This window comes from Enhydra lutris, unplaced genomic scaffold (genome assembly GCF_002288905.1).
Source record: "Enhydra lutris kenyoni isolate GAN:26980312 unplaced genomic scaffold, ASM228890v2 scaffoldscaffold17, whole genome shotgun sequence".
In the NCBI taxonomy this organism is placed as follows: Eukaryota; Metazoa; Chordata; class Mammalia; order Carnivora; family Mustelidae; genus Enhydra; species Enhydra lutris.
Genome location: NW_019154101.1, coordinates 5,946,441 through 5,971,580, shown reverse-complemented (window position 1 = coordinate 5,971,580; position 25,140 = coordinate 5,946,441). Strand labels below are relative to the sequence as shown.

At 36.8% G+C, this 25,140-nt stretch overlaps 1 protein-coding gene across 8 annotated transcripts in view; it reads left to right on the top strand.

Moving 5' to 3' along the window:
* Nucleotides 1-25,140, top strand: part of LOC111147518 (ubiquitin protein ligase E3 component n-recognin 2) — a 126,765-nt gene that overhangs the window by 73,774 nt on the left and 27,851 nt on the right. For 6 of the 8 annotated variants that reach the window (XM_022503561.1, XM_022503562.1, XM_022503559.1 and 3 more), the window contains exons 12-30: nt 303-466; nt 556-655; nt 2,617-2,745; nt 3,850-4,033; nt 6,465-6,526; nt 7,167-7,277; nt 8,283-8,348; nt 9,913-10,035; nt 10,149-10,212; nt 11,163-11,287; nt 14,285-14,337; nt 15,301-15,403; nt 16,762-16,810; nt 17,205-17,359; nt 19,009-19,111; nt 22,085-22,194; nt 22,302-22,382; nt 22,716-22,894; nt 23,618-23,817. In XM_022503561.1, coding sequence (XP_022359269.1) covers nt 303-466; nt 556-655; nt 2,617-2,745; nt 3,850-4,033; nt 6,465-6,526; nt 7,167-7,277; nt 8,283-8,348; nt 9,913-10,035; nt 10,149-10,212; nt 11,163-11,287; nt 14,285-14,337; nt 15,301-15,403; nt 16,762-16,810; nt 17,205-17,359; nt 19,009-19,111; nt 22,085-22,194; nt 22,302-22,382; nt 22,716-22,894; nt 23,618-23,817 — 2,161 coding nt within the window. Of the gene's footprint in view, nt 1-302; nt 467-555; nt 656-2,616; nt 2,746-3,849; nt 4,034-6,464; nt 6,527-7,166; nt 7,278-8,282; nt 8,349-9,912; nt 10,036-10,148; nt 10,213-11,162; nt 11,288-14,284; nt 14,338-15,300; nt 15,404-16,761; nt 16,811-17,204; nt 17,360-19,008; nt 19,112-22,084; nt 22,195-22,301; nt 22,383-22,715; nt 22,895-23,617; nt 23,818-25,140 lie in introns of those variants that run through there. The other 2 variants (XM_022503563.1, XM_022503566.1) reach the window with 2 other exon arrangements.

The window sequence follows — 25,140 nt, the reverse complement described above, 5'->3', positions numbered from 1 at the left end:
AGTTAAGGAAAATTTGCAGCCTGGTTCAGATCCCCCACCCTGAATTGTCTTTGAATAATGAGCCTTGGATCTGTCTCCCAAAATTCTGGCATCTTTCTCCGTGATATAATTGTCGCTTCATACACGTGGCAGTTGGAGTAAGTAATTGTTATTTAGAAATACACAGTAATGCATTTATGATATTATGTAGTTACAGTGAAAAAGGTTTAAACTTCAAAGAGCTAACCACTGTTGGTGACTTTTTTTAGCTTTCTAGTAAATAGGTTTTAATCACCAATGTATCCTGATACACTTTTTTCTAGGCTCGGATGCTTATCACAGAAGAAAACCTGATGACCATCATCATTAAGACTTTTATGGATCATTTGAGACATCGAGATGCCCAGGGTAGATTTCAGTTTGAACGATACACTGCTTTACAAGCCTTTAAGTTTAGGAGAGTTCAGAGCCTTATTTTAGATCTCAAGTAAGTTTTTGTTTAATTATCCAACCACTTGCAACTTGTAATATGTCAGTGTTTACCCATATGTTCATTGCTATTTTTATCTTGTTCAGGTATGTGTTAATTAGCAAACCAACCGAGTGGTCAGATGATCTGAGGGAGAAATTCCTAGAAGGATTTGATGCCTTTTTGGAATTACTCAAATGTATGCAGGTATGTATAAATGGAACATTTTAAAGAGGAGAACTTTCTTTTTCTTTCTTTTCTTTTCTTTTTTTTTTTTTTGGTTCATTGCACTGAACATCTTTTGTTTTCATTTGGGGCACATTTCCAAAAGAATAATTTAGATGACTATAATTTGGACAAAGAAACTCCTCTTAAATTGGAAACTCTTAGAATGGTATAGAATGAATGACATCCAAGCAAAAGTTCTGGCATCTACTATTCTTTTGTGTTTGGTTGTTCTTTTGGTTACCATTAACGTTCTTTTTTTGAGGATTGCAAGTTTCGTGTTTTTAATATGCTTACATGGAAATATTGTGAAGTTAAGAAACTATAATGTTTATTTAAGAAACTATAATATTTAATTTTTTTGTTTAATGTTTCCATAATTCTTTTTCTCTCCTTGGTATATTTATATAATACAGTATAGAACTTACTCCCCTCTGTTTAATTCTGTTTTTTTGGAAACACCGTCATACACAGAACAGAATCTAGAAGCAGAAGCTAACTGGTATGGTTTTAACTGTAAGAAGGTAGATATCATGCCAAAATATCTGAGCCATACCATTATAATTCTTTTAGTAGCTATCTGGCTTCCTTAAGCAAGAAATAAAATCAACTTACCATTTTTGGAAAATATTCTGATTTCTGTATTGGGTTAGGATATCCAAATTAATTTATTACAATACTTCTCTGCTTTTCTATCTGTAGAAACTTTGGCCATTTTAAATATTAGAGATATCGTCTATTTTCTGTAATCAGTTCTGATGCACAAAGAGGGTAGTTACGCTAGTTTCTTTTTTTCTTTTCTCTCTTTTTTTTTTTTTTTAAAGATTTTATTTATTTATTTGACAGAGGGAGAAGGAGAAGCATGCCACCCCCTGAGCATGGAGCCCAATGCAAGGCTCAATCCCAGGACTCTGAGATCATGACCTGAGCCGAAGACAGATGCTTAACCAACTGAGCCACCCAGACACCCTGTTAAGCTAGTTTCTAAAACATTATATTCTTACTTAAAATTCTTTTAAAACTGTATATTCTTGGGGTGCCTGCATGGCTCAGTCGGTTAAGCATCTGCTTTAGGCACAGGTCACGATCCCAGTGTTCTGGGATCAAGCCCAGGTTGCCGGGGGGGGGGGGGTGTCCCTGCTCAGCAGGGAGCCTGCTTCTCCTCTCCCTCTGCCTCTCTCCCCTGCTCATGTTCTCTCTCTTTCCCTCAAATAAATAAAATCTTTTTTTTTTTTTTAAGTATATTCTTATAAAACTATTTTATCTTTTTGTTCTCTATTTCTGTTTTGGAGGGGCTTTTTTTGTTTTGCTTTCTTTATTCTATGAGAACTTTTAGTTGCAGATTAGCAATAATTATGAAAACTTTATTATATTGTAAAATATAAATTCATTACTATTTTAAAAACCTGTCTGATTTCTTCCAACAGTTTAATCCGTAAATGATAGAGCGAAAAAAATAACTTGAAGGATCGTTGCAGTGAAGTATACATTTTATTGTTTAAAACATATACAAGATTGCCTCAAAATTATTTGTTCTAATTTTTTTTAATTCCATATTTTAGAGAATGTTAATATATAAACATGTAAGTTAGGGAGTTGGCCTTCTTATACTACTTGAAGCTTCTTGTCAAAACTTGTATTTTACGTGTTTTTATAATCAAAATATATTCTATACTGTTTCTTAAGTTTCAGTGTAAGAGGACAAGCATAATTTTAATCCATTTAAAATCTTTTCTCTTCTTTTGGGGCACCTGGGTGGCTCAGTCAGTAAAGCGTCTGCCTTTGGCTCAGGTAATGAGTACCCTGTCGGGCTCTGTGTTCAGCAGGGAACCTGTTTCTCCCTCTCCTTCTGCCTACCATTCTGCCTGCTTGTGCGCTCTTTTTCTCAAATAAATGCATAAAATATTTAAAAAATAAAATAAAATTTTTTTGCTTCTTTTAAGGGAATGGATCCAATTACACGTCAAGTAGGACAGCATATTGAAATGGAACCAGAATGGGAGGCAGCCTTCACGTTGCAAATGAAATTAACACATGTCATTTCAATGATGCAGGACTGGTGTGCTTTAGACGTGAGTTTCTTCTAGGGGTAGTGGGGAAGGAGATAAATGGAAGAGGGGCAATAGACAGATTCCTAAGAATTCTGAGGACATTTGGAGAGGGTAGTGGTGATACTTAACTCATGAAATAACATTTTTTTCTTCTCTTACCTATAAATTCCATAAACATTAAAATTCTGAAGCCTTAGGAAGAAACTTGGAAAACAGAGGAAGAGATGATCCACTCTCTCTTCTGTTACTATCTACATTTTCCCCCCATAATCTTATCTAGATTTTGAGCATATAAAAAGTTTAGAGATTTGTCCAGAAATGAAGCTTTACAACTATTTCATTTGTTCTCTGTCTTAAAATTACTTTGCTCTCCTTTGGCTATAAAGTCTAGGTGAGAGCCTGTGTAAGTTAAGAGGTAAGAGAAGACTTCTATGAGATCTGAACTATGTGTCAGAGCTAACTGGTCAAAGAGCAAAGAATACCCCTGACTGTGAGACAGCTGCAGCATTCTCTGTTGATGAGAAAGAGTATGGTTGGACCAGGGGCCGTGAGAAGGCTCAGGTTGGAGCGCAGTGGTTGAAGGTAGAGAACTGGACAGGGGCCTGATACTGCAGGGCCTTGGAGGCCACGGAGAGAAGTTTGGGTTTTATTCTAATAGAGTTGAGATGCCACTAGTGGCTACCGTGCAGAAAAGGTGACATGATCCAGGTTACATGTTGTTGATTTCTTTTTTTTAATTACTCTCTGTGAGAATAGATAGAGGAGAGGTCAAAAGTAGAAGCAGGGGATTTAATAGGTGGTTGGCTTTCCTTTGAGTTACTGGAAATGATCAGTGGCCAGGTTTGAGAGAAATTTAGGAGATGAAATTGTAGCTTAGTAATAGATTGGACAGTGGGAAATGAGGGAAAGGAGGGTATTGGAATAATTTCTAGATTTCCACAGCTGTATGGAGATGGTGTTCCCTGAGACAGGGCACTGGAAGAGGGACCACATTGGGGGAGGGAAGATTGTGTTTGGTCTTGCCTATATTGATATCTGAGGTACTAACTCAGTAAGTAAGAGGGCTTATTCAATGTTGTAGAAACCCAACCTTTTAAGTCACTTACAGAAAACCCTCTTTTTTAGGAAAAAGTGTTAATTGAAGCTTACAAGAAATGCCTTGCTGTATTGATGCAGTGTCATGGTGGTTTCACTGATGGTGAACAGCCAATCACGTTAAGCATTTGTGGACATTCAGTGGAAACTATCAGATACTGTGTTTCCCAAGAAAAAGTTAGCATTCACCTCCCAGTTTCTCGCTTACTTGCAGGTAAAGCATTTCTCCCCAAAAGAGAACCCTGAAATTATCTTTTAAATTGTTGTTTGTGGTTAATATTTATTGAATACTTCCTATACATTATATTGAGAGTTTTATAAGCATTGACTTACTTAATCACCACATCGGCCTGTGAGGTAGGTATTATTACTATTACATTTGCTTCACAGAAGGGAAGACTGAGACATAGAGGTGACTTCTTAGTGTCATGCAGCAAGAAAGAGTCAGAGTAGGAATTGTGAGGTGCTTTGGCCCCAGAAGCCATGTTTATAAGGACAGTACCATAGTGCTGCCTCAGACTTCTAAACTGCACATACCACGTGTTGTATACCACATGGTTAACTCAGCCCACATTCAGAGTCTGTGTTGTTACCATTCAAATCACCCTGTCACTTAAGTGATTGCTGATAAATTGAAACCACCCTAATTTTTTTCTTCTCCTCTGAACTGTTTTTTACTCATTTATTGATAACCTTTTTAAGAGCAGGTCCAGAGTGAGTCCCACATTGGAATGACAGTTTTTTAATCATAAGTAGTTGATTTACAAGCCCTTTATACTTGGTGGAATATTTGAAGCCACCACTTTGCAGCAGCCAAAAACTTCGAATATTCACTTGTCCATCTCTACCTTCAGTCTCATTTCAGTGTAGCTTCCTTCCATATTTCTTGATCGCAGGAATTCTTATCCTGCTCACATACTACTGTTCCCTTTAGTTACATTTTTAACTTTGAGAGTAGAAAGAAGTTCTAAAGGTAGCTATTTTTACTCATTGCAGAATTTGTAGTTTATCTTAAGTGTGTGGCTGAATAATTTATTATGTGAAAGTGGTATGTGTAAGAGATCTTGGAGAATTGATATCATTTCTTCCTTAAATGTTTGGTAGAATTCCTCAGTGAAACCATATGGGCTTGATACTTTCTTTTTTGGAAAGAAATTACTGGTTCAGTTTCTTTAATGGATATAGGTTAGTTCTAGTTATCTGTTTCTCCTTCCAGGAGTTTTGGTAGTTTGTGTTTTTCAAGAAATTGTTACATTTCATCTAAGTTATCAAAATTTATGGGCATAGAGCTGTTCCTAGTATTCCTTTATTATTCTTTTAATGTCCATGGGATCAGGAATAATAATCCTCTTTCTTTTCTGAATGCATTTTTTTTTTTTTTACTGTTCTGAGCATTGTCACATTTTCTTGATGCTAGAGCCTAGCATTCCAACAGTCTTATGGAAGTTGTGGAGATTTAAGATAACTTAGACATCCAAATATCAGTAATGCAACAAATAGAACAACAAAGAAGTACTTAGTATGAAACTTGTTGACGCCCTATTTTGTTTCCACAAGTGCTTTGAGCATACTGAACCTGTTGATACTTGTGAGCAGGTGACAGCACGGTGTTGTGGGAAAGTTTTCACCTGGGACGTAGGAATGTCGGTCCTATTTACAACTCAGCTGCTGATCTTTGCTGCCTTTAAAAATTCTGGTTTTATGTTGGAGGCTAGTGCTGATAGTTATCCACAAGGAAAACAGTCAGTACTCTGAGAGTTGTACTCATTTCTGCCTAGGTATTTACTGCTCTCAGACCTCAGTGAACCTTTTTGAGCATTCTCCTGACTGTATTTGATAAAACTTGGCCTAAATGCTTATAATCTAATTGAAGAGCTTACTAAGTAAACACACACAAAACAGTTCAAGAACAACCTGCGGTTTGTACTAATGGAGCTTGAGTGGCAGATGTCAAGTGCAGGTCATTAGAATGAGACTACTGATTCAGGTCTTCTCGGTACAAAAGCCTCAAGCCAGTATTGACCAAGTGGCCAGCCATATCTATTGATAAGATTGTCTCTATGTAGACAGCAACATAAATAGGAGAATTAGTTCTTAGTTAACAGAATTAAGCAAGGTTGAGCAATACCAGAGCCCTTTCTAGTTCTAGTTCCAGTTAGGAACTAGAGAGGCTTTAATCTTAAAGTTCTAAGGGAACTTAAATCTGAGATCAGGATTGGCATGGACTCTGAATCCCAGGACTCATCTCTCTGTTCACTTGCCAGAAGGATCTCCTGCTATACTTTAAATGGGGACAGTGAAATATGACCCTTAAAGTGAGGATAACATATATAAATAGCTTTGATAATTACAGAACTGCTTTTGCTATATTTGTACGTCTAACATTTACTTCTATAAAACGTCACCAGTGTATATTAGTAAATGTAATTAGGACTCTAGCTCTAAGTGTACCTTTGATACAGAGGTTCATGAGAATATCAATTCAAAAAGCTTCATTTATAGATCCAATTCATTTTTTATCTTACTTTGTAATGAGATAGGTTCCCAAAGAGAAAGAGTAGATACGAAGTTGAGTGAATATTTAGGACTTTTTTCTAAATGATTTGCATTTGTAGAAATGCTTTTTTGTTTGTTCTCCTGTGCAGGTTTACATGTATTATTAAGCAAAAGCGAAGTGGCATACAAATTTCCAGAACTCCTACCTCTAGTAAGTAATACTAACATTTAAAAGTAAATGCCTATTTATTATGTTTCATGTACTTGAAATTACTTTGAAACAAACTTTATTAATCAGGGTTCTGGAGAAAAAACAGAACCAATAGAAGATTGTGTGCGCGTGCATGTTCACAGGGGTATGTAAGTATGGAGAGAGAAAAAGACAAAAAATTGATTTATTGTAAGGAATTGGCTTATGCAGTTATGCGGTCTGGCAAGTCTGAAATATGGAGACCCAAGGAAGAGTTCATGTTGTAGTCTGAGGTCCAAAGGCATTCTGGAAACCAAATTTCTTCAGCCGTGGTTGGGGGACCTCAGTGTTTCTCTTAAGGCCTTTAACTAATTGGATGAGGTCCACCGACGTTACGGTGGGTAATGTGCTTTACTCAGAGTATGGTGATTTAAATGCTAATCACATCTACAAAATGCTTTTCACAGCAACATGTGGACTGGCCTTAATCAAAAGCTGGGTACCATGGCGTAGCCAAGTTAACACATAAAATTAACCATCACGCAAACATACTTTAAGTAATTTTGACTGCTGTTTTATATAGTTTCCATCACTATCACCCTTTCTTCTTTATACAGTTGAGATTTTTATGGATTAAAAACAATTTTTTTTTTATATACAGAGTGAACTTAGCCCACCCATGTTGATAGAACACCCTCTTAGATGTCTTGTTTTATGTGCCCAAGTACATGCAGGCATGTGGAGAAGAAATGGGTTCTCTCTAGTAAACCAGGTAAGTGTTTTTTAGTTCATGAAGAGATTTCAATCCATCTATTCCTTTGGCTTCTGGGAAGGTTGTAATTTTCACTATACTTAAGTCATTGAAAGTTGAGTATCTATATTAAAATTGTTCAAGAGGATAAAAGTAATGTTAAACCAAAAAGTTTCTTAGAACTCTTATTCATACTTTGTCAAGAAACAGTATCAGAAATAGAAATGAACTTAAGTTTCTTGATTTTTTTAACTTGAGATCATTTTTAGAACAGTTTTACAAAACATAATGTAGTAAAAATCCAGATTTCATCTATTTAAATAAAATTGTGCTAAAAGTTGAAAATTCTCTTAGAAACTAATGGTTACCAGAGGGGAAGGGGTATGGGGATGGGTGAAATGGGTGAAGCAGAGTGAGAGGTATAAGTTTCCAATTACGGAATGAGTAAGTCATGAAGATGAAAGGCACAGCATAGGGACTCTAGTCAATGGTATTGTGATAGTGTTAAATGGCGACAGATGGCGGCTACACTTGTGGTGAGCACAGCATAACTTAATGGACTTGTCCAGTTATTATGTTGCACACCTGAAACTAATGGAATTTTGTGTGTCAGCTGTACTTCAATCAAAAAAAAAAAGTTCTATTACTATAGCTCTGAAATTGAGGTTTTATTTTTAGACCTTATCAAGGCTTGGTATAGGGTTTGGTTTGGTTTGGTTTTCATTCTTCATAGCCATAAACCTTATAGAAAAGTAGTTTTGTTGGGGAAACCAGAAAGTTGGTTGCAAAATGTGGGCTATAGAGTGAATACTGAAATCTGGAAATTTCTAATTAATTAATCTCTGTGAGGATAGTATTAACTGTTGAGAGAATCACGTGTGTGTGTGTATGTGTGTACATGCATGCATGTGCGTGTGCATCTGCCTTCACACTTGCATTAAACCCATGTGCTATTGGGGATTGGGGAGGGGAGGGAGCTGCACAAATAAAAACCTATTTACCCAATATAATCAATTTTTTTTTTAGATATATTACTACCATAATGTGAAATGCAGACGTGAAATGTTTGACAAGGATATAATAATGCTTCAGGTAATGAATTAAAAGCATTAAACTTAGAGGTTGTAGCCACAGAACCCAGTCACTTATGATTACTCCCAAATCTGTAGCTTTAGCCTAGCCCTGTCTACTGAGCTCTAAACTCATATGGCTAACAGCCTATAGAACATTTCCATCTAGATTTCTTGGACACATTTCAGATTTAATATATTCAAACTAACTCCTCTTATTTCCTCCATACCTTCCTTCTATCTTGGGTTTCCTACCTCAGTATATTGTTTAGCAATCTATACAGTCGTATAGTTGAGTCAGAAACCTGAAAGCCGTCTTTTTCTTCATTGTCCTCTGGTTAAAGACCCCAGACCCCAAGGCTTATGAAACTTAACTATGTTAAAATTCCCTGAAATTGCCATGCTCTCTCTTAAGTCTTAAATTCTGCACATCTGTTTCTTTTGCTCCCCAGTTTGCCCACCCCACCCCCTTCCTTTTCTTTTCACCTTGCAGCTTGTCTTCCTGCATGTCTTAGTGTTTAGTGTCACTTTCACCAGAAAGCTTTCCCCAACACACAGAAATGTAGCTAAGTATCCCATTTGGGAAGGCCCATAGCATGGTGTTCATCCCCACCATAGCATTTACAGCTCTGGATCCGCAGTTGCCAATTTACTTTTTGTCCCCTCTGCTAAACTATGGCAACTGTATCTTGGTCCCTTTTTGTCCATTGTGCAGATAGCATAATCACATAGTAGTTGTTCCATATTATTGCTGAGTAGATTTAAAAGTGATAGGAAGGGTTATGAAATGTAAATTTCAAAAATGATTGGCTCAAAATAAAATTCGAGTTGATTTAGAATTTATACAAATGGAATTAAAGAAGAATTAAAACTAATATTTAAAAGCTGTTTCAGGGGCATCTGGATGGCTCAGTAGGTTAAAGCCTCTGCCTTTGGCTTAGGTCATGATCTCAGGGTTCGGGGATCAAGCCCCGAATCGGGCTCTCTGCTCGGCAGGGAGCCTGCTTCCCTTCCTCTCTCTCTACCTGCCTCTCTGCCTACTTGTGATCTCTGTCTGTCAAATAAATAAATAAATAATCTTTAAAAATAAATAAATAAAAGCTGTTGCATTTAGTATAGTTTTTATCACCAAAAATTAGTTTGAGAGTTCTCCTTAAGAACTTAGTATTAGGTAAATAAGAAGTACTAGAAGCTTAATTGCCATAGCACATTTCTCTCAGAGTCCATGCACTACTAGAGAGTGATAAGAGAGCCCAGAGATAAAATTTCAGAACTGAATTTATAGGGTTGCAGTTAAGTCAGAGCATTAAAAAGCAAGAGAACATATAGTCCGTGTTATTCCAATGGGTAGGGTTAGGGTGTTTTTGTTTTGTCTCTACTTTATTTTGTTTTACCAGCTTAGATTCTTGTCCACACTTGTAGCTTCAACAGGTAGGGAATTGACTGGGGGGGTTTCATCTTTTATAGGGATTGGTGAATAAGTAAGCTCTTTTCACTTATTCAACCCAAAATATCTTTCACTAATTATTTAGTAACCCTTTTAACCTCCCTCTTTTCCTTTATCTCAAACATTTAAAAAAAAAAAGACAGGTGTCTCCATGATGGATCCAAATCATTTCCTGATGATAATGCTCAGCCGCTTTGAACTTTACCAGATATTCAGTACTCCAGACTATGGAAAAAGATTTAGCTCTGAGATTACCCATAAGGTAAGAGCATGTTTTATAAGACCACAATACATTATTAAAGAAGTATCTTTCATTCTTTTTGGATGTGTTTGTATTTGTATCTCTGAACTTTCTCTCCCTTCCACTTGTCACAGGATGTAGTTCAGCAAAACAACACTCTAATAGAAGAAATGTTGTACCTCATTATAATGCTTGTTGGTAAGTTTGGATTGTTTGCGACATTTATCAATTACATTGGCTTTTGTGATAAGAAATAATTCCAAGTTTCTAAGCTGCAGTTCTTTTGTTTGAGCAGTTCTTCAGTTTCAGGGGAAGATTAGAGCATCCGTCTCTTTCTCCCTTCCAGTTACTGTAGCACTGAGAGAGATAATGCCTTGGTGCTTTGGAAGAAGAGAGTGAAAGTGCTGAAGCAGAATAATCTGAAAGGCTCTTTGTTGAGAAAAAAGTAGGACAGGAGAGTTTAGCAAGTAAAAATAAGATGTTTAGGAGCTATTTACTGTTACTTCATATCTTAAGCATGTTTCTTTCTGTGGTTTTGTGTTGCAGAACTGTCATCTTGGCTTTTAGGTAGGATAAAAATAAGCTAATAGAGACCTGTGGCTAACAGATGCAGATTTCTTCTCTTATTGCCTGTATTTTCAGTCCTGTCACCACCATCTTTCCTGTTCTATTTCTTTACCTTCTCTACCTCCTCTACTGTTTTAGACTCTGTAGTCCGTACGACAGAGCACCCTGGCTTCTGTCAGGGGGTGATCTTATTTGCCACGATATAGAAGGACAGAGGAAGGCTCTCCCTCCCTGCTACCTGTGGCAGATGGGGTGAAAGCAGTTTCCTAGTCCTCTGGTTACAACTACTGCTCTACCAGTTATTGACTACATCTAGTCCCTTCCTGCCTTCTCATCCCATTCTTTCAAAATAGCATCCAGAGTTTTCTCTGTGCTGCCCAAAGCCTGTACTCACCTGTTGTGTCTGAGCCTCAGAAGTATGGTTAGGAGCTGCTCTCACCCTAGCTTGTTGCCAAACCAATTACTACTTTCCTACTGCACAGAAAGAAAATTACATTATTGTATTGCACCGATTAAAAGTATATGCTGCTTAAGTATTGTGATTATGTTAAATGTGTGTATATGTACTTTTGCATTAACAGGAGAGAGATTTAGTCCTGGAGTTGGACAGGTAAATGCTACAGATGAAATTAAGCGAGAGATTATCCATCAATTAAGCATCAAACCTATGGCCCATAGTGAATTGGTGAAGTCTTTACCTGAAGATGTAAGTACCTACATTTTACAAAAGAAATTATGGAAATTCTTCCTTTCCTGACAGGCTAGTATGTTTAGATTTACTTCCGTATACATACTGCAGAGTGGTAAAGACTGCAGTTCTAGGACAACTGTAATTCCCAGTCACTCTTACTAGAAATAATTAGAGGGGCACTTAGCTGGTTCAGTTAGTAGAGCACGAGACTCTCTGATCTTAGAGTTGTGGGTTTGAGCCCCACACTAGGTGTAGAGGTTACTTCAATTTTTTTTCTTTTTCTTTCCTTTTTTTTTTGTATGGGGGGAAACAAAAAAAAGAATACTAGTGACTGGGAATAGACAGCAGCATAAGAGTAGAATCTTTTACAGTGAATTCTTAGAAGAGGTAAGGATGCTGAATAAAAGTAAACCTGATCTTGAAAACTGAATTTATTTATCCAGTAGACAGGGTTTATTATTGAGTCCTTACTACAAAGTTGCCATGGGTGGAGATAATGCTTTACAACTTCATATATTGGAGAAGGAAGTGAGAAAAATCTGTTAATCTGTATTGAGGATACTAACGTTTTTCAGAACTTTTTCCTTCTGAAGCATCCAAAAACTCTCTTTAGGGAGCCATCTCTTTCATTTTAGTGAATGTAAAGTAATGTTCACATTACTTTACATTACATTGCATTCATGGGCTAATAGTAACTGTTTACCAACCTAGGATCTCAAGTTCCCAGGCCACCTGTTTTTCAGCCACAGGGCTTTTCCAGATAGATACCCAATACTTGTAGTTAGGAGAGATCCTTATTTCCTTGAGGCTTTTCAAAATGTTTCCCCAAATTTGAAACGTAGATCAAAACTTTCAACTTTAATGTTCATTCTTCTGGGATTTAAACCTGTATTTGTTGCATAATACTTCCTTTAAACTTTATATTATGAAAAGTTTTAACTATCTATAGATCTATAGAAATAGAAAACATAGTGTAACAAAACCCATCACCAATTTTAACCAGTCTTGTTTTATCTATACCCGAACCACTAATCCCTGCATGCCCACTGGATTATTTTGTTAAGAATACTAGGCTTAGGGACACTTGGGTGGCTCAGTTGTTAAGTGTCTGCCTTTAGCTCAGGTCATGATCGCAGGGTCCTGGTATTGAGCCCTACATCGGGCTCCCTGCTCAGCAGGAAGACTGCTTCTCCCTCTTCCACTACCCCTGCTTGTGTTCCTTCTCTTGCTGTGTCTCTGTCAAATAAATAAATAAAATCTTAAAAAAAAAACAAAGTTTACCCGCAGATGATACACAGTCTCCACCACCCAACCAAAACTACAAAATGAATTTGCCACAGGGGAGGAAAAATGAACCAAAACTTCCAAGACCCTACGTTTTTTCTTAAAGTACCTTAAAAAAGAAAATTTGTATTTTTTATTATATTTTGTATTTTATGTACATATTGCTAGTGCTCAGCCATGTTTAATGATCTTGCAAACCAGCCTTCAAAGCATCTTCTGTCCTGCTTCTGACTTTACTTGTGTGTGACCATGTTCATTATCATTTCAAAGGAGAGAAAAAAGATCTTACTAAAAAAAAAAAAAAAAAAAAACCCAGCAACAAAAAAACCAGTCTTATTCCAAGCATAGCAGTAACTTTTTTTGTATGTGCTTAGCTGTAATACAAGTAGTTGGTTTATATGAGATTGTTAAAAAGGTCAAAGATGAAGATTTCTTTTTTTTTTTCCTTCTTTTGTTTATGAAGTTTCCTGGCCAGGGGTGGGGAATGGTTGACCTATTTGATGTATGTGTAAAACAGTGTTGTACAACAATAAGCCAAAATTTTATTTTGCTGAGTTGTTCTAACCGCCCCCCCCCCCCAAAAATTAAAAAACCAGAATGCAAGGCTTACCATTTCATCTATAAATAGAACTGTATATATGTTAAAACAGTGGTTCTCAACCAGGGATAGTTTTGCCCTCCAGGAGACATTTGGCAGTGTCACTGCTCAGGGCAGGGCTGTATGGTGCTCCTGGCAGCCGGTGAGCAGAGGCCAGGGGTACAGTTAAATATCCCGCAATGCATAGGGCAGACCCCCACAACAACAAATTATCTGATGCAAACATCAGCAGTGCCAAGGTTGAGAAACTGGTCTAAAAGGACTTTTAGAAAAACCTATCTATCCCAATGCCGTGATGAAAGAACAATAATTAATAATTTCTTAATATCACTAAATACCTGGTCAGGATAAAAATTGCTCCTACTTTTTTATACAGGATATGAATCCTGAGTTGTTAGATGAGGAAGCAATTACAGTTTCACTTAGACTTTAGAATAAAGAAGAATATAATTTGGGGGTGGGAGGAGAGGCAGAGGAAGAAGGAAAGAGAGAATCTCAAGCAAGCTCCATGTCCAGCACAGAGCCCAACAGAGGGCTCGATCCCAGGACACTGATCATGACCTGAGCCAAAGTTAAGAGTCAGACACTTGACCAAGCCACCCAGGCACCCCAAGAGGAATATATGCTAAACAGCATTTTAAAGTACATCTGGTACAACACGATGGCAACTATATTTACCAAACATCTTTGACCAGAGAATTATTTAATCAGAATTCGTATTAACATCTTTTTATAAATAGGATATGATTTAGGAAATGCTGTTGTAGTAAAAATAGATAAGGAATCAGTGTAACTTTCACAAAATAGTATAAATATCTTACATAAATTTTGTTTAAATATTATGTGTACTTTGTGTTTTTAGCTTAATTCCTTTTGAAAGCTGTTGCCTTGAGTCCATATGGTAATGACTTGTTTTTAATTATATGAGTCTGAATGAATGTTAGGTTACAAAATAAGTTTCCCTGTTTATTATGTTTACTGTGGAATCCTCATCTGTAAAAAATTTGGGAAAAATAATATATCTGCTTCATAGGATTGCTGTAAGTCGTAAGGAGAGAAAAGCACGATGTTCAAAGTGCTAGCCGATACTGTTAACATGAAACGCACTTACTTGTTTCTCGTACTGTTAGGAGAATAAGGAGACTGGCATGGAGAGCGTAATTGAAGCAGTTGCCCATTTCAAGTGAGTTTATTTCCTGTTTTTTTTTCTGTTCCATTTTTTTAATATAAATTAATTTTTCTTAGTGTTTCCTTTGATGGAACTGAGAATGAAATTGTTCCTTTCAGAGAGTGACAGACATTTTCAGATACTTAGTTCTGAACTAGATTTCTGTCATTTCACTCTTCTGATCTAGCTCTGCACTCAGCAACCTAAACTGGTTTACGAGAATCTTCACTGTGCTCAGAACCAGTGTTCCTGATAGTTTCAGATAATTGACATTAAACTGGCAGGTGACATAAGTCAGTGCATTGAGTTTTCTTAAAACTGCTTTATTTGTTTCCATCTGAATGTGCCTCCTAAGTTGCAAAACGCTCTCTCAGTACTGCCTTCACTCTCTGGAGGCCAGGATGCTGCCCAGTAGGTAAATTAGTCGATCCCCCTGAGGGTGGTTGAGGCAGTTCCTCACTCCTGCTTTGTCCTTGCTCCCACCCCACCTGTGATGACTTTGTTTTGTTGATTATAAAGATACAGTAATGCTTTTAGAGAAAATACAGAAAAATACATATATAAACATTCCCTAACCCTTAAAATTGTATCTACTTTTTCCACCTGGTAGAACTTACCAGAGACATCTTTATACATCAAAATTTAGAAATTATTATCACTTTTAGTGATGTTCAGCTGTGTGGCAGTGTCATAATGTGTATAACGTATTTCCTGTTGTTAGCCTTTGAATTGTCACTATAATAATGACCATCACATTCACCTGTCCAGTTAGGATAAATTCAAAGTGGATGTGTCCGATAGGACGATGCATGTAGAGCTTTGCATGTAGGTTACCAAATTAGCCCACAGAAAATAGTACCAGTTTACGTTCATCAGCCGTAAATGAGAACTCTGCTTTTTTATTATGTTATCTAAGACTGTCTCATAAATTAGGGTGTGACTTTAGTAATAATAATTTAAGGACTTTTTTTTCCATAGAAAACCTGGATTAACAGGACGAGGCATGTATGAACTGAAACCAGAGTGTGCCAAAGAGTTCAATTTGTATTTCTATCACTTTTCAAGGGCAGAGCAGTCCAAGGTAAATGGGAAAATAAAAAGTGTACTGGGGAAGAGCTGTGTGTGTTTGTTTATTTGATTTGTTTCTCCTAAACAACTTTTATTGTCTTTCAGAGATTAAAAAAGGATACATTTTTTTAAATCAAATTTTTTTTTGTAAGATTTTTATTTATTTATTTGACAGAGATCACAAGTAGGCAGAGAGGCAGGCAGAGAGAGAAGAAGGGAAGCAGGCTCCCTGCTGAGCAGAGAGCCCGATGCGGGACTCGATCCCAGGACCCTGAGATCATGACCTGAGCCGAAGGCAGCAGCTTAACCCACTGAGCCACCCAGGCGCCCAAAAAAGGATACATTTTTATTGTAGGAAATTTGAAAAGTATAAAAAGCTATAATGAAGAAAGAGATTACCTAAAAATACCACCACCTAACACCTCCCTCCCGCCATGTATACTACATACATATATAAGAGCTATATAACTGTATCATAAACCATACATATGTAATTATATTTTATTGGCTTTTGAAGAGAAATAGTCAACGTGTATAATAGTTAAGCTATTTTATGCTCATTTCAGAATTGCTACTACTTACCATTCCGCTTTTCCATAGTACTTTATGGAATTTTCCTCGTGATTCTTGGCTAAATTTTCTCTTTTAGCAGTCTGTTTTGTTTTTAAGATTTGCTTATTATTAGAGCGGTAGACTGCACACACACATGGGAGCGAGAGGGGAGAGGGTGAGGAAGAGAATCTCAGGCGGACTCTCCACAGAGCACAGAGTCTGACACTTAACCACGTGAGCCACGCAGGCACCCTAGCAGTCTACTTTTAAAATACTTTTTCAGGGCGCCTGGGTGGCTCAGTGGGTTAAAGCCTCTGCCTTCAGCACAGGTCATGATCCCAGGGTCCTGAGATGGAGTCCCGTATCGGGCTCTCTGCTCAGCGGGGAGCCTGCTTCCCCCGCCCCCGCTTCTCTCTCTGCCTGCCTCTCTGCCTACTTGTGATCTCTGTCAAATAAATAAATAAATCTTTAAAATAAATAAATAAAATACTTTTTCATAAATGGCCTTAATTAAACTTAAACATGAAGCTTTGTTTAGTTTTGGATGCATGTCATAGAGTTTAAGCCTAAATAATATTTTGATTTGATTTGTACATGTTTCCTCTGCGTTTTAAAATAAGAAAGAACTCCTTGGGGCTTGGTGGCGGTGAGTAGTGAGGGGGGAAAAAAATAACTTAGATGTGTCATTTGGGGGCTGGGGAGAGCACTATAAAACTAATAGTAAATATCAGAAGATAATATGACAAAGATTAACTTAATGTTTTGGATATTAGGTTGTTGTGTATTACTAATTCCCTGTCCAAATCTCTTTTTTATTAGGCAGAGGAAGCTCAACGAAAATTGAAAAGACAAAACAGGGAAGATACAGGTATTTTTAATCTTTCTAAAAATCTCTTGTCTCTTCTACATGTTAAATGCTGTTTTCTATTGACTATGATTATCCTTGGTGAAGTGGAAGATGTAAATGTATGCTTTCCAAGTGAACATTCAAAAGACTCATAAATATGCAAATATAGAAATAGGCTATACTGAGTCATCTCTGGGTTAATGGTTTTATCTCAGATCCTAGGATATTTCTAGGGAAAAGACTTCCCTTTGTACTGCTACTATTAATGTAGCTGTTTTTATGCATTTGACCTTGAGAAGGTAAAATACAGCTTTAAGATGTATTAATATCCTTTGAGTGAAGACTATCTAAAGATAGGGTCTTTTTTTTTTTAAGCGTGTTCTGCAAAAGAAACCAATAATAACCTTATTTTCAGCACTTCCACCTCCAGCTTTGCCTCCATTCTGCCCTCTATTTGCAAGTCTGGTAAACATTTTGCAGTCAGATGTGATGTTGTGCATCATGAGGACAGTCCTCCAGTGGGCTGTAGAACATAACGGATATGCCTGGTCTGAGTCCATGCTGCAAAGGGTAGGTTTAAAAACATTTATTGTTTAAATTTTAGTGCTTTTTTATAAAAGCAAAGTATTCTTGTCAATATCTAGATACAGACAACTAAGCACTAAATGTAGTGATGTTTAAATTTGAAATATAGTAATATTATTACTGCTTTTGTGTCTGACATTGAAAATGGTAGTCTGGCAGATATTTTTTATACCAGTTGGTTGTGATTACCTTGGTCTTATTGGCCAGTCTTCTTCTCATTGATTGTTAATGATATGTCTCTGTTTATGCAGTACTCTGATATTTGTATAATGTCATATCTTCAACATTTTTTTTTAATTTAATCCCCTCAAAAACCCTGTGGGCTCATCAGTATCTGTATTTTACAGTTGAAGAAATTGAAACTCAGAGACATATAGTCTGTAGCTAATAAGTGGCATGTCTAGAACCTTGTTGTATTTTATTTTGTAGCCTTGATGTGAGTCATTCTTCTACTGTTTATTTCATTGAATTCACACAATACCCATTTGGGTAGATACAACTTTTTCCGTTGTATAGATGAGGAAGTCAAGTTTCAGTGAGATTCACGTAACTTTCCATGTTACTCAACTAGTAACATTATAGTAATTAATCAGTTAATGGAATTAGCCTGTTCTGTGCCTTATTCTGTGGTATGTACTTTTACATTCGTACAATGTTTGCAATTCTCAAAACTCTAAAGGGAACCTTTTTTTTTCCATTTTAAAGTTGATGAAATTAGGCTCAGATTCCCTGAAGGCGTGTTACCTTGAAAGCTGTGAAGCCAGGATGCAAATGAAAGCACGCATTCTTCCAGAGTCATCCTCCAAAACTATTTTTCTTTCCATTGTCTCAGCGGGCTCAAGTGTCTCATTGGCTAAGATACATATATATTTACACACCCCTCCCATTTATAAACAGACACTTAAAATGTAAAAACAGAGCTGTGGTCTACTTATGTGAGCAGAGGAGTTGTAGGAAATGATGGAGAAAAAAAGAACAGCTTTTACCTTTTGTGTACGTTTGTTTCATGTCCTTCAAGCTAACCTCGTTCATCCAACTCTCTGACATCCACAGTAGCTTTTTGTGTGGGGAAACATACAGACACCACACAGATATCTCCTTCCAAAATTGGGAAGCAGGATAAGAGCAATAAAAATGCACATAAGATCAGTGTAATTTTATATTTTCTTAGAAATCTGATAAGGAATTTTTTGTGAGATATAGGGAATAACTGTAAACATCTTCAATAATTATGTGTAATTAAATTGAAAGTATATATCTTTCTGAGATGATTAAGATTTTTAGTCCTTAGAGAAATTTAACTAGAGAGTATTATAGACCAGATCATTACCTGATAGATGCTTTCAGCTCTAATTATTTGGCCACCGATTCTTAGAAGATTTTTTTTTTAAGACTGTAGTGTAGGGATGTGTATGAACTTACCCTAAGAATATGCGGTTGAATTTTCTTCATAGCTGATGTGGAAATTTTTGTTTCCTTACTGAGAATTTTTTTATCAGAAAATGAAATTTAGAGTTTTAATTTAATAGTTAGTCTTTAGTAGTTTGCTTTATCTTTTTCCAGTGGTGAATTCATTTTTGTTACTATATACTTGGTTTTTGATTTACTAAAAGTTACAAAACATTTTATTCGAGGTGTTACATTTAATTGGAATGGCACTACAAGAAGAAAAACAGCATTTAGACAATGTCACAGAAGAGCATGTAGTAACATTTACCTTCACTCAGAAGATATCAAGTACGTATACACCTTTTACTAAATTAATTCAAGATACTAGTGATTTTAAATATGTAATATAGGGGCACCTGGGTGGCTCAGTTAAGTGGCTGCCTTCAGCTCAGGTCATGATCCCAGAGTCCTGGAATTGAGCCCCACATCAGGCTTCCCACTTAATGGAAAGCCTGCTTGTCCCTCCCCCTCTGCCTGCTACTCCGCAAACTGTGCTCGCTTGCTCTCTCCCTGTCAAATAAATACTTAGAAAGAAAAATTTTTTAATAAATATGTAATATAACCTCTTATTTGCTCATACAGATTCAAAATAAATTTTAATCCAGATTTCTGAGATTATATGTATTTATCTGTGTTAAAGGTACTATATGAGATCCTGATGTATTTTCATAAAAACACATAGTTTTAATTCATAAACTGAAAACATTAATGAGGAGTCACTAGCTTGAAGTCAATATGGCACACGCATTTAAATAATTCTCAGATGCGCTTTAAAAACACAAAGTATGCTATCAGGATTTCACTTTTAAATTATTGCTGTTACCTTGTAAAGACATAATGAAAATAAGAGAATTAGCTATAGGGGGCACCTGGGTGGCTCAGTCGGTTAAGAAAATTAACTATAGTGGATTAGATTATCATTTTGTATATAAGGTAACATGACTTTTTTAGAAGGCCAGGAGACATTTTTTCCTATCTTTTTATTATTAAAAAGTTTAAACATATAGGCAGGAGTTGGTAAAGCAAACATCCATACACCTGCCACCTAGATTCAGTAGTTAGTATTTTGCTATATTTGCTTTAATATTTGCACACTTCTTTAAACCATTTGTTTTAGCCATCCTATTTCACCTCTGAAGAAAAGCTTTTCCAGGGTGCCTGGATGGCTTAGTCGTTCAGCATCTGCCTTCAGCTCAGGTCATGATCCCAGGTTCCTGGGATCAAGCGCTGCTTCAGGCTCCCTGCTCAGCTGAGAGCCTGCTTCTCTTTCCTTGTATTCCCTCTCTTGCTGTCTCTCTCTCTCTCTCTGTCAAATAAATAAAAATTTTTTAAAAATCTACTGATTTTCAGAATAAGCAGTTGGTTTAGTAGTTACCTTCAGTGGTGACAACTGTGAATCTTTTTCGTTTGCTTGGGATTGTTATGCTTTATTTTTTTAATATTACTCTTGGGTTTTTATTCTCTGTCTTTGAGTCACATATGATCAAGTCTCCTTTAAAAAAAAATTCTTTTTGATGCTCAAACTGCCAGTTTTGGTCACTGGGAATCTGTTCAGTTGGCTTCACTGCCCTTTTGACCCAAGCCCACTAGTATTTGAGCACCACCTTGCTTTCTGGCACAAAAGATAACCCAGGCTCATCTTATACTTTCCCTGCCCCAGACAGATGTGCAATCAATCATTTGCTGAGATACTTATGAATTTATGCTGGTATACTAGGAGTTACAGCAGTCAGTATAATGGGTAATATGACCCAGTAGAGGTAGTATAATGGATAATATGGTCTTGTTTGCTGCTGGATCTCTATTTTTCCCCTTTTTGCCCTCACATAGAAAAGTCGGAGGATGAGGGGAAACTGCCTTTCCATACTGAAGACTGTTCTTAGGTGCCAGCCTTTCCCTGGTCTTTTCTCTCAGTATTTCTTTCTATGGATTAGCATTGTATGTTTTGCCCCCTTCATCTCCAGGGCTTTTTACTTTAGGATGACCACACAGAAAACTGCCTGATTTCATCCACTTACCACTATACAATCCCAGATTCTCTCTCTTTTTCTTTGTCTCTCTTTCTTTCTTTCAACAAACAACCTTTTTCTTTAGACATTCCTCATATTTCTCTTTAAACATTTTATTTAATTAAAGCACACTGTTTAGAGCGAAATCCCTAAACTATAGCCATAGAACTTTACATCTGAAAGATTATTAAAGATCCCATAGTTCAGTCTCTTCCCCTCTTAAGAATATTTTGCCCAGGGGCGCCTGGGTGGCTCAGTGGGTTAAAGCCTCTGCCTTCGGCTCAGGTCATGATCCCAGGGTCCTGGACTCGAGCCCCGCATCGGGCTGTCTGCTCGGCGGGGAGCCTGCTTCCTCCTCTCTCTCTGCCTGCCTCTCTGCCTACTTGTGATCTCTGTCAAATAAATAAATAAAATCTTTAAAAAAAAAAAAAAGAATATTTTGCCCAAATGATGACACTTAAACCAAGAAAATCAATAACCGGATGTTTCTGACTATAGAACTAAATTAGCAAACATTAAATTACGTGTACTCTCGAGACACTGAAACTGACTTGTATGTTTTTTCCTCAAATGAAGAAATAAATTTACAGAGGAAGAAATGTATTTTTTAATTTTTTATAAAGATTTTATTTATTTATTTATTTGTTTGTTTATTTAAGAGAAAGAGGCAGAGAAAGCAACAGAGAGTGAGAGAAAGCACAAGTGGCAAGGAGAGGGAGAAGTAAGCTGCCGGCCGAGTAGGGAGCCTGACAAAGGGCTCAATCCCAGAACCCTGGGATTATGACATGAGCCAAAAGCAGACTCTGAACCAACTGAGCCACCTATGCACCCTAAAATGCACTTTATTTTAAATCTAGGTTTTATTTAAAAGGAAAACAAGATATATTTTTACACACACATCCTTATAAATCCAGTTCATTTCTTAGACTTGGTAAAATCTCAGGTAGATCTTTTAGCTGGGTTTTTATTTAATAGCTAAAGGCTATGTTAAAATAATCATTTGGTGTAAGGTGTCCGTTTTGAATGATTGAAGCATTCTAGTTGTTAACTTGTTAACTTGTTGAGTACAGATACATCACGTTCTCAAGAAGTATTGAAAATCTCTAGTAAGTAGAGCTATAATTAAATGATGGGCAGATGATGTTATAAGCAACCTTATCTTCTCATGCATAGTAATAGCACTGTGAAGTCTTAGCTGTTGTTATTGTGCCTTTTTTTTTTTTTTCTTTTTTTTTTTTTTTTTTTGCTTTAGAACCTGGTGAAGCACCAAACAACTCCCCTAGTATACTAGCTATGCTGGAAACACTACAGAGCGCTCCCTACCTAGATGTACACAAAGATATGATTAGGTGGATATTAAAGGTACAATTTCCGGCATCACTGTTTTTGTGATAAACACTCAGTGTTTGTTATCTTTAAATTTTTGTAGTATTTCATAGCTTCCAAATAACTGATACTTTCTGTCATAGACTTTTAATGCTATTAAGAAGATAAGAGAAAGCTCATCCACCAGTCCCGTGGCAGAGACTGAAGGAACCATAATGGAAGAGGTATGAGAAGCAAAGCGTGGTCCTACTGAAGGATTGTAGCAAGTTCACTACACACAATTGATTTTATCTGTAATAAGTTGGTAGTTGATACTACTCACAAAAAAACGTGAATTGCAAAAAAATGTGCCACTGTTTATCTTTATTTGTTGTAGCAAATTTTTTTTGCTCCCTGTTCTTTTTTTTAAAACAAGTCAAAAAAATCTTTTCTCTTGTTTTATAAGTGACATTATAAAACAGTTTTTTAATTAGTATTTACAATCAGGGTAGTTCTGCTTTGGGGGAAAAATGTGCATTTGGCATCTAATGGTCTAACTAAATGAAGCATACTTTCAGAGTTCAAGAGACAAAGACAAGGCTGAGAGGAAGAGAAAAGCTGAGATTGCCAGACTGCGCAGAGAAAAGATCATGGCCCAGATGTCTGAGATGCAGAGGCACTTTATTGATGAGAACAAAGAACTCTTTCAGCAGACATTAGAACTGGATGCCTCTACCTCTGCTGTTCTTGATAATAGGTAAAAGTTTAAAAAAAAGAAAACATTTTTAAATTTCTTGACCCTTGGTTCTCAAATGGGAAAGGTGTTGCTTTTTTGCCTTAAAAGTACATGTTTAGTCTTAAAGTAATTTAGAAGGGTTGGTAGGTAAATTTTACAATCTCCAACTAGAGGAATTAGTCTTAGAATTTGAGTTTATTAGTATATGTTTATGAGTATATCTCTTGACTATAGATGAGATACCATGTGAACACTCAAAATGATATGTCACACAGAACACCCTTGACATTCATAAAAGCATGGATGCACAGGGGCACCTGGGTGGCTCAGTTTGTTGATCATCCAACTCTTGATTTCCGCTCAGGTCGTGATCTCAGGGTCATGAGATCAAGCCCTGCATCAGGCTTCACGCTTAACAGGGAGTCTGCTTGAGATCCTCTCCCTCTCCCTGTGCACTTACCCCTGCTCGCTCACTCTCTTTTTCAAATAAATAAATAAGTCTTAAGAAGGAAAAACAAACAAAAAAAAAAGAATGAGTGCACTAGGTTCAGTTAACTGAGTGGCTTCTGTTTTGCATTTTGGATTGCTGTGAGGATTATAGGAGAAGGTTTGAGAAATATGAATGACTACTGCCAGTTCAAATCATACCACGTGTTCAATATGTGCATACCTAAAGTCCACTGTTTTATGATTAAATGGAAACTTCTTAGGCTTGTTAATGAAACGTCTGCCCTTTTATCACAGCCCTGTGGTTTCAGATACGGCACTTACAGCGTTGGGCCCAGCACAAACTCAGGTCCCTGAACAGAGACAGTTTGTTACTTGTATATTGTGTCAAGAGGAGCAAGAGGTGAAGGTGGAGAGCAAGGCAATGGTTCTGGCAGCATTTGTTCAAAGATCAACTGTATTATCAAAAAACAGGAGTAAATTCATTCAGGATCCAGGTAAGTCATAGCTAGATCCTCTCCTCCCTCTTAATGATTGCCACTTAGTGTGGCACAGAAATTTTATTAAGCTGATAATAACTCCATAGGGTTGGTGGTGTCTTAGGCAGCTGTCTTAGACAGAAATTTTCCAGTTGACAGATGTGGAAACACTCCAGAAAGTTAAGTATCAGTCATGAATTAGATAGCTGGTTAATAACAGGGATTCAAAAGGAAGCTTTTCTTTGTGATATAACATTAACATAATTGGTACTTAACAGTCCCATTCTTCAATACACTTGGAAAGTCCTAATAATTAGTTGGCACATGGAAATAATAATAATTTTGTCTCCTGAATAGATCCAAAGTGGGATCTCTTGGCAACAGTTGTGTGAGTTACCTATGTGAGAAGCAGTCCTTGAGCCAGATTCTGATGCAAAGTAGTAATAATATCACTGATAGGGTTCCCCAGAAAACAGACTCTTAAAATAGAGATTACCATGCAGGACATTTATTCGGGATAGCCTTGGAATAAACATCTGTGGAATGGAGAGGAAGGGAGCAGGTTTGGGCAAAGGGAGAAGTTGAGCTTTCATGCAATCCCCCAAAGGCTTCATCCCACCCCACTGGAGCTCTCTAGCTGGATGGCCCTTTGGAGGTGTTCCGAGTCAGAGCAAGGGGAATAGGGTCTTTAAACCCCAACACTAATCAGTGACTGTGGGCCACCTCTGGAAAGAGGTGTGACTTTGAGCAAAGCAGTTGCCACTTAACGAGTAAGAGTAAAGTGCCCTCTTCCAACTGCTAAGGAGGGAGTAAGTCATTCATTCCTCCGGGGGCATCTAAGCTGCACATTATTGTTTCCACCACAGACACTTTCATATCTCTACTCTTAGACTCGTTTATATGTGCATATGCCTCGACAATTCCAGTAAACTTCTTGAGAGTGGGAATTGTGTCTTAGAATTTCCAAAGCACTTATTTAACAAGTGCCTTTTACATTAGAATTAAAAACCCACTGGTACAATAGCTCTTTCTCCATAAGGAAAGTCTTCACAGTGTGGCTCTCAAACACCTAGTTGATAAGGATTAGTCTGCTTCATCTTTAAAAATGGTCATTTGAACTCCACGATTTGTAAATTTCATTCCAGGCCAAAGATTAACAGTTTTATTTAAATAGTTATTTTCTGAAGAAAAAACTTTGGCTATAAGAAGGTTTTCCAAATGCTTTCACAACTTATATCTGGAAATATTTTCTTTATGCTATGTAAAGCAAATTGAAACTTGAGTAATTCTTTATAGAATGCTATGGAATTTCTAAGATCATACTAATTAATATAGAGAATT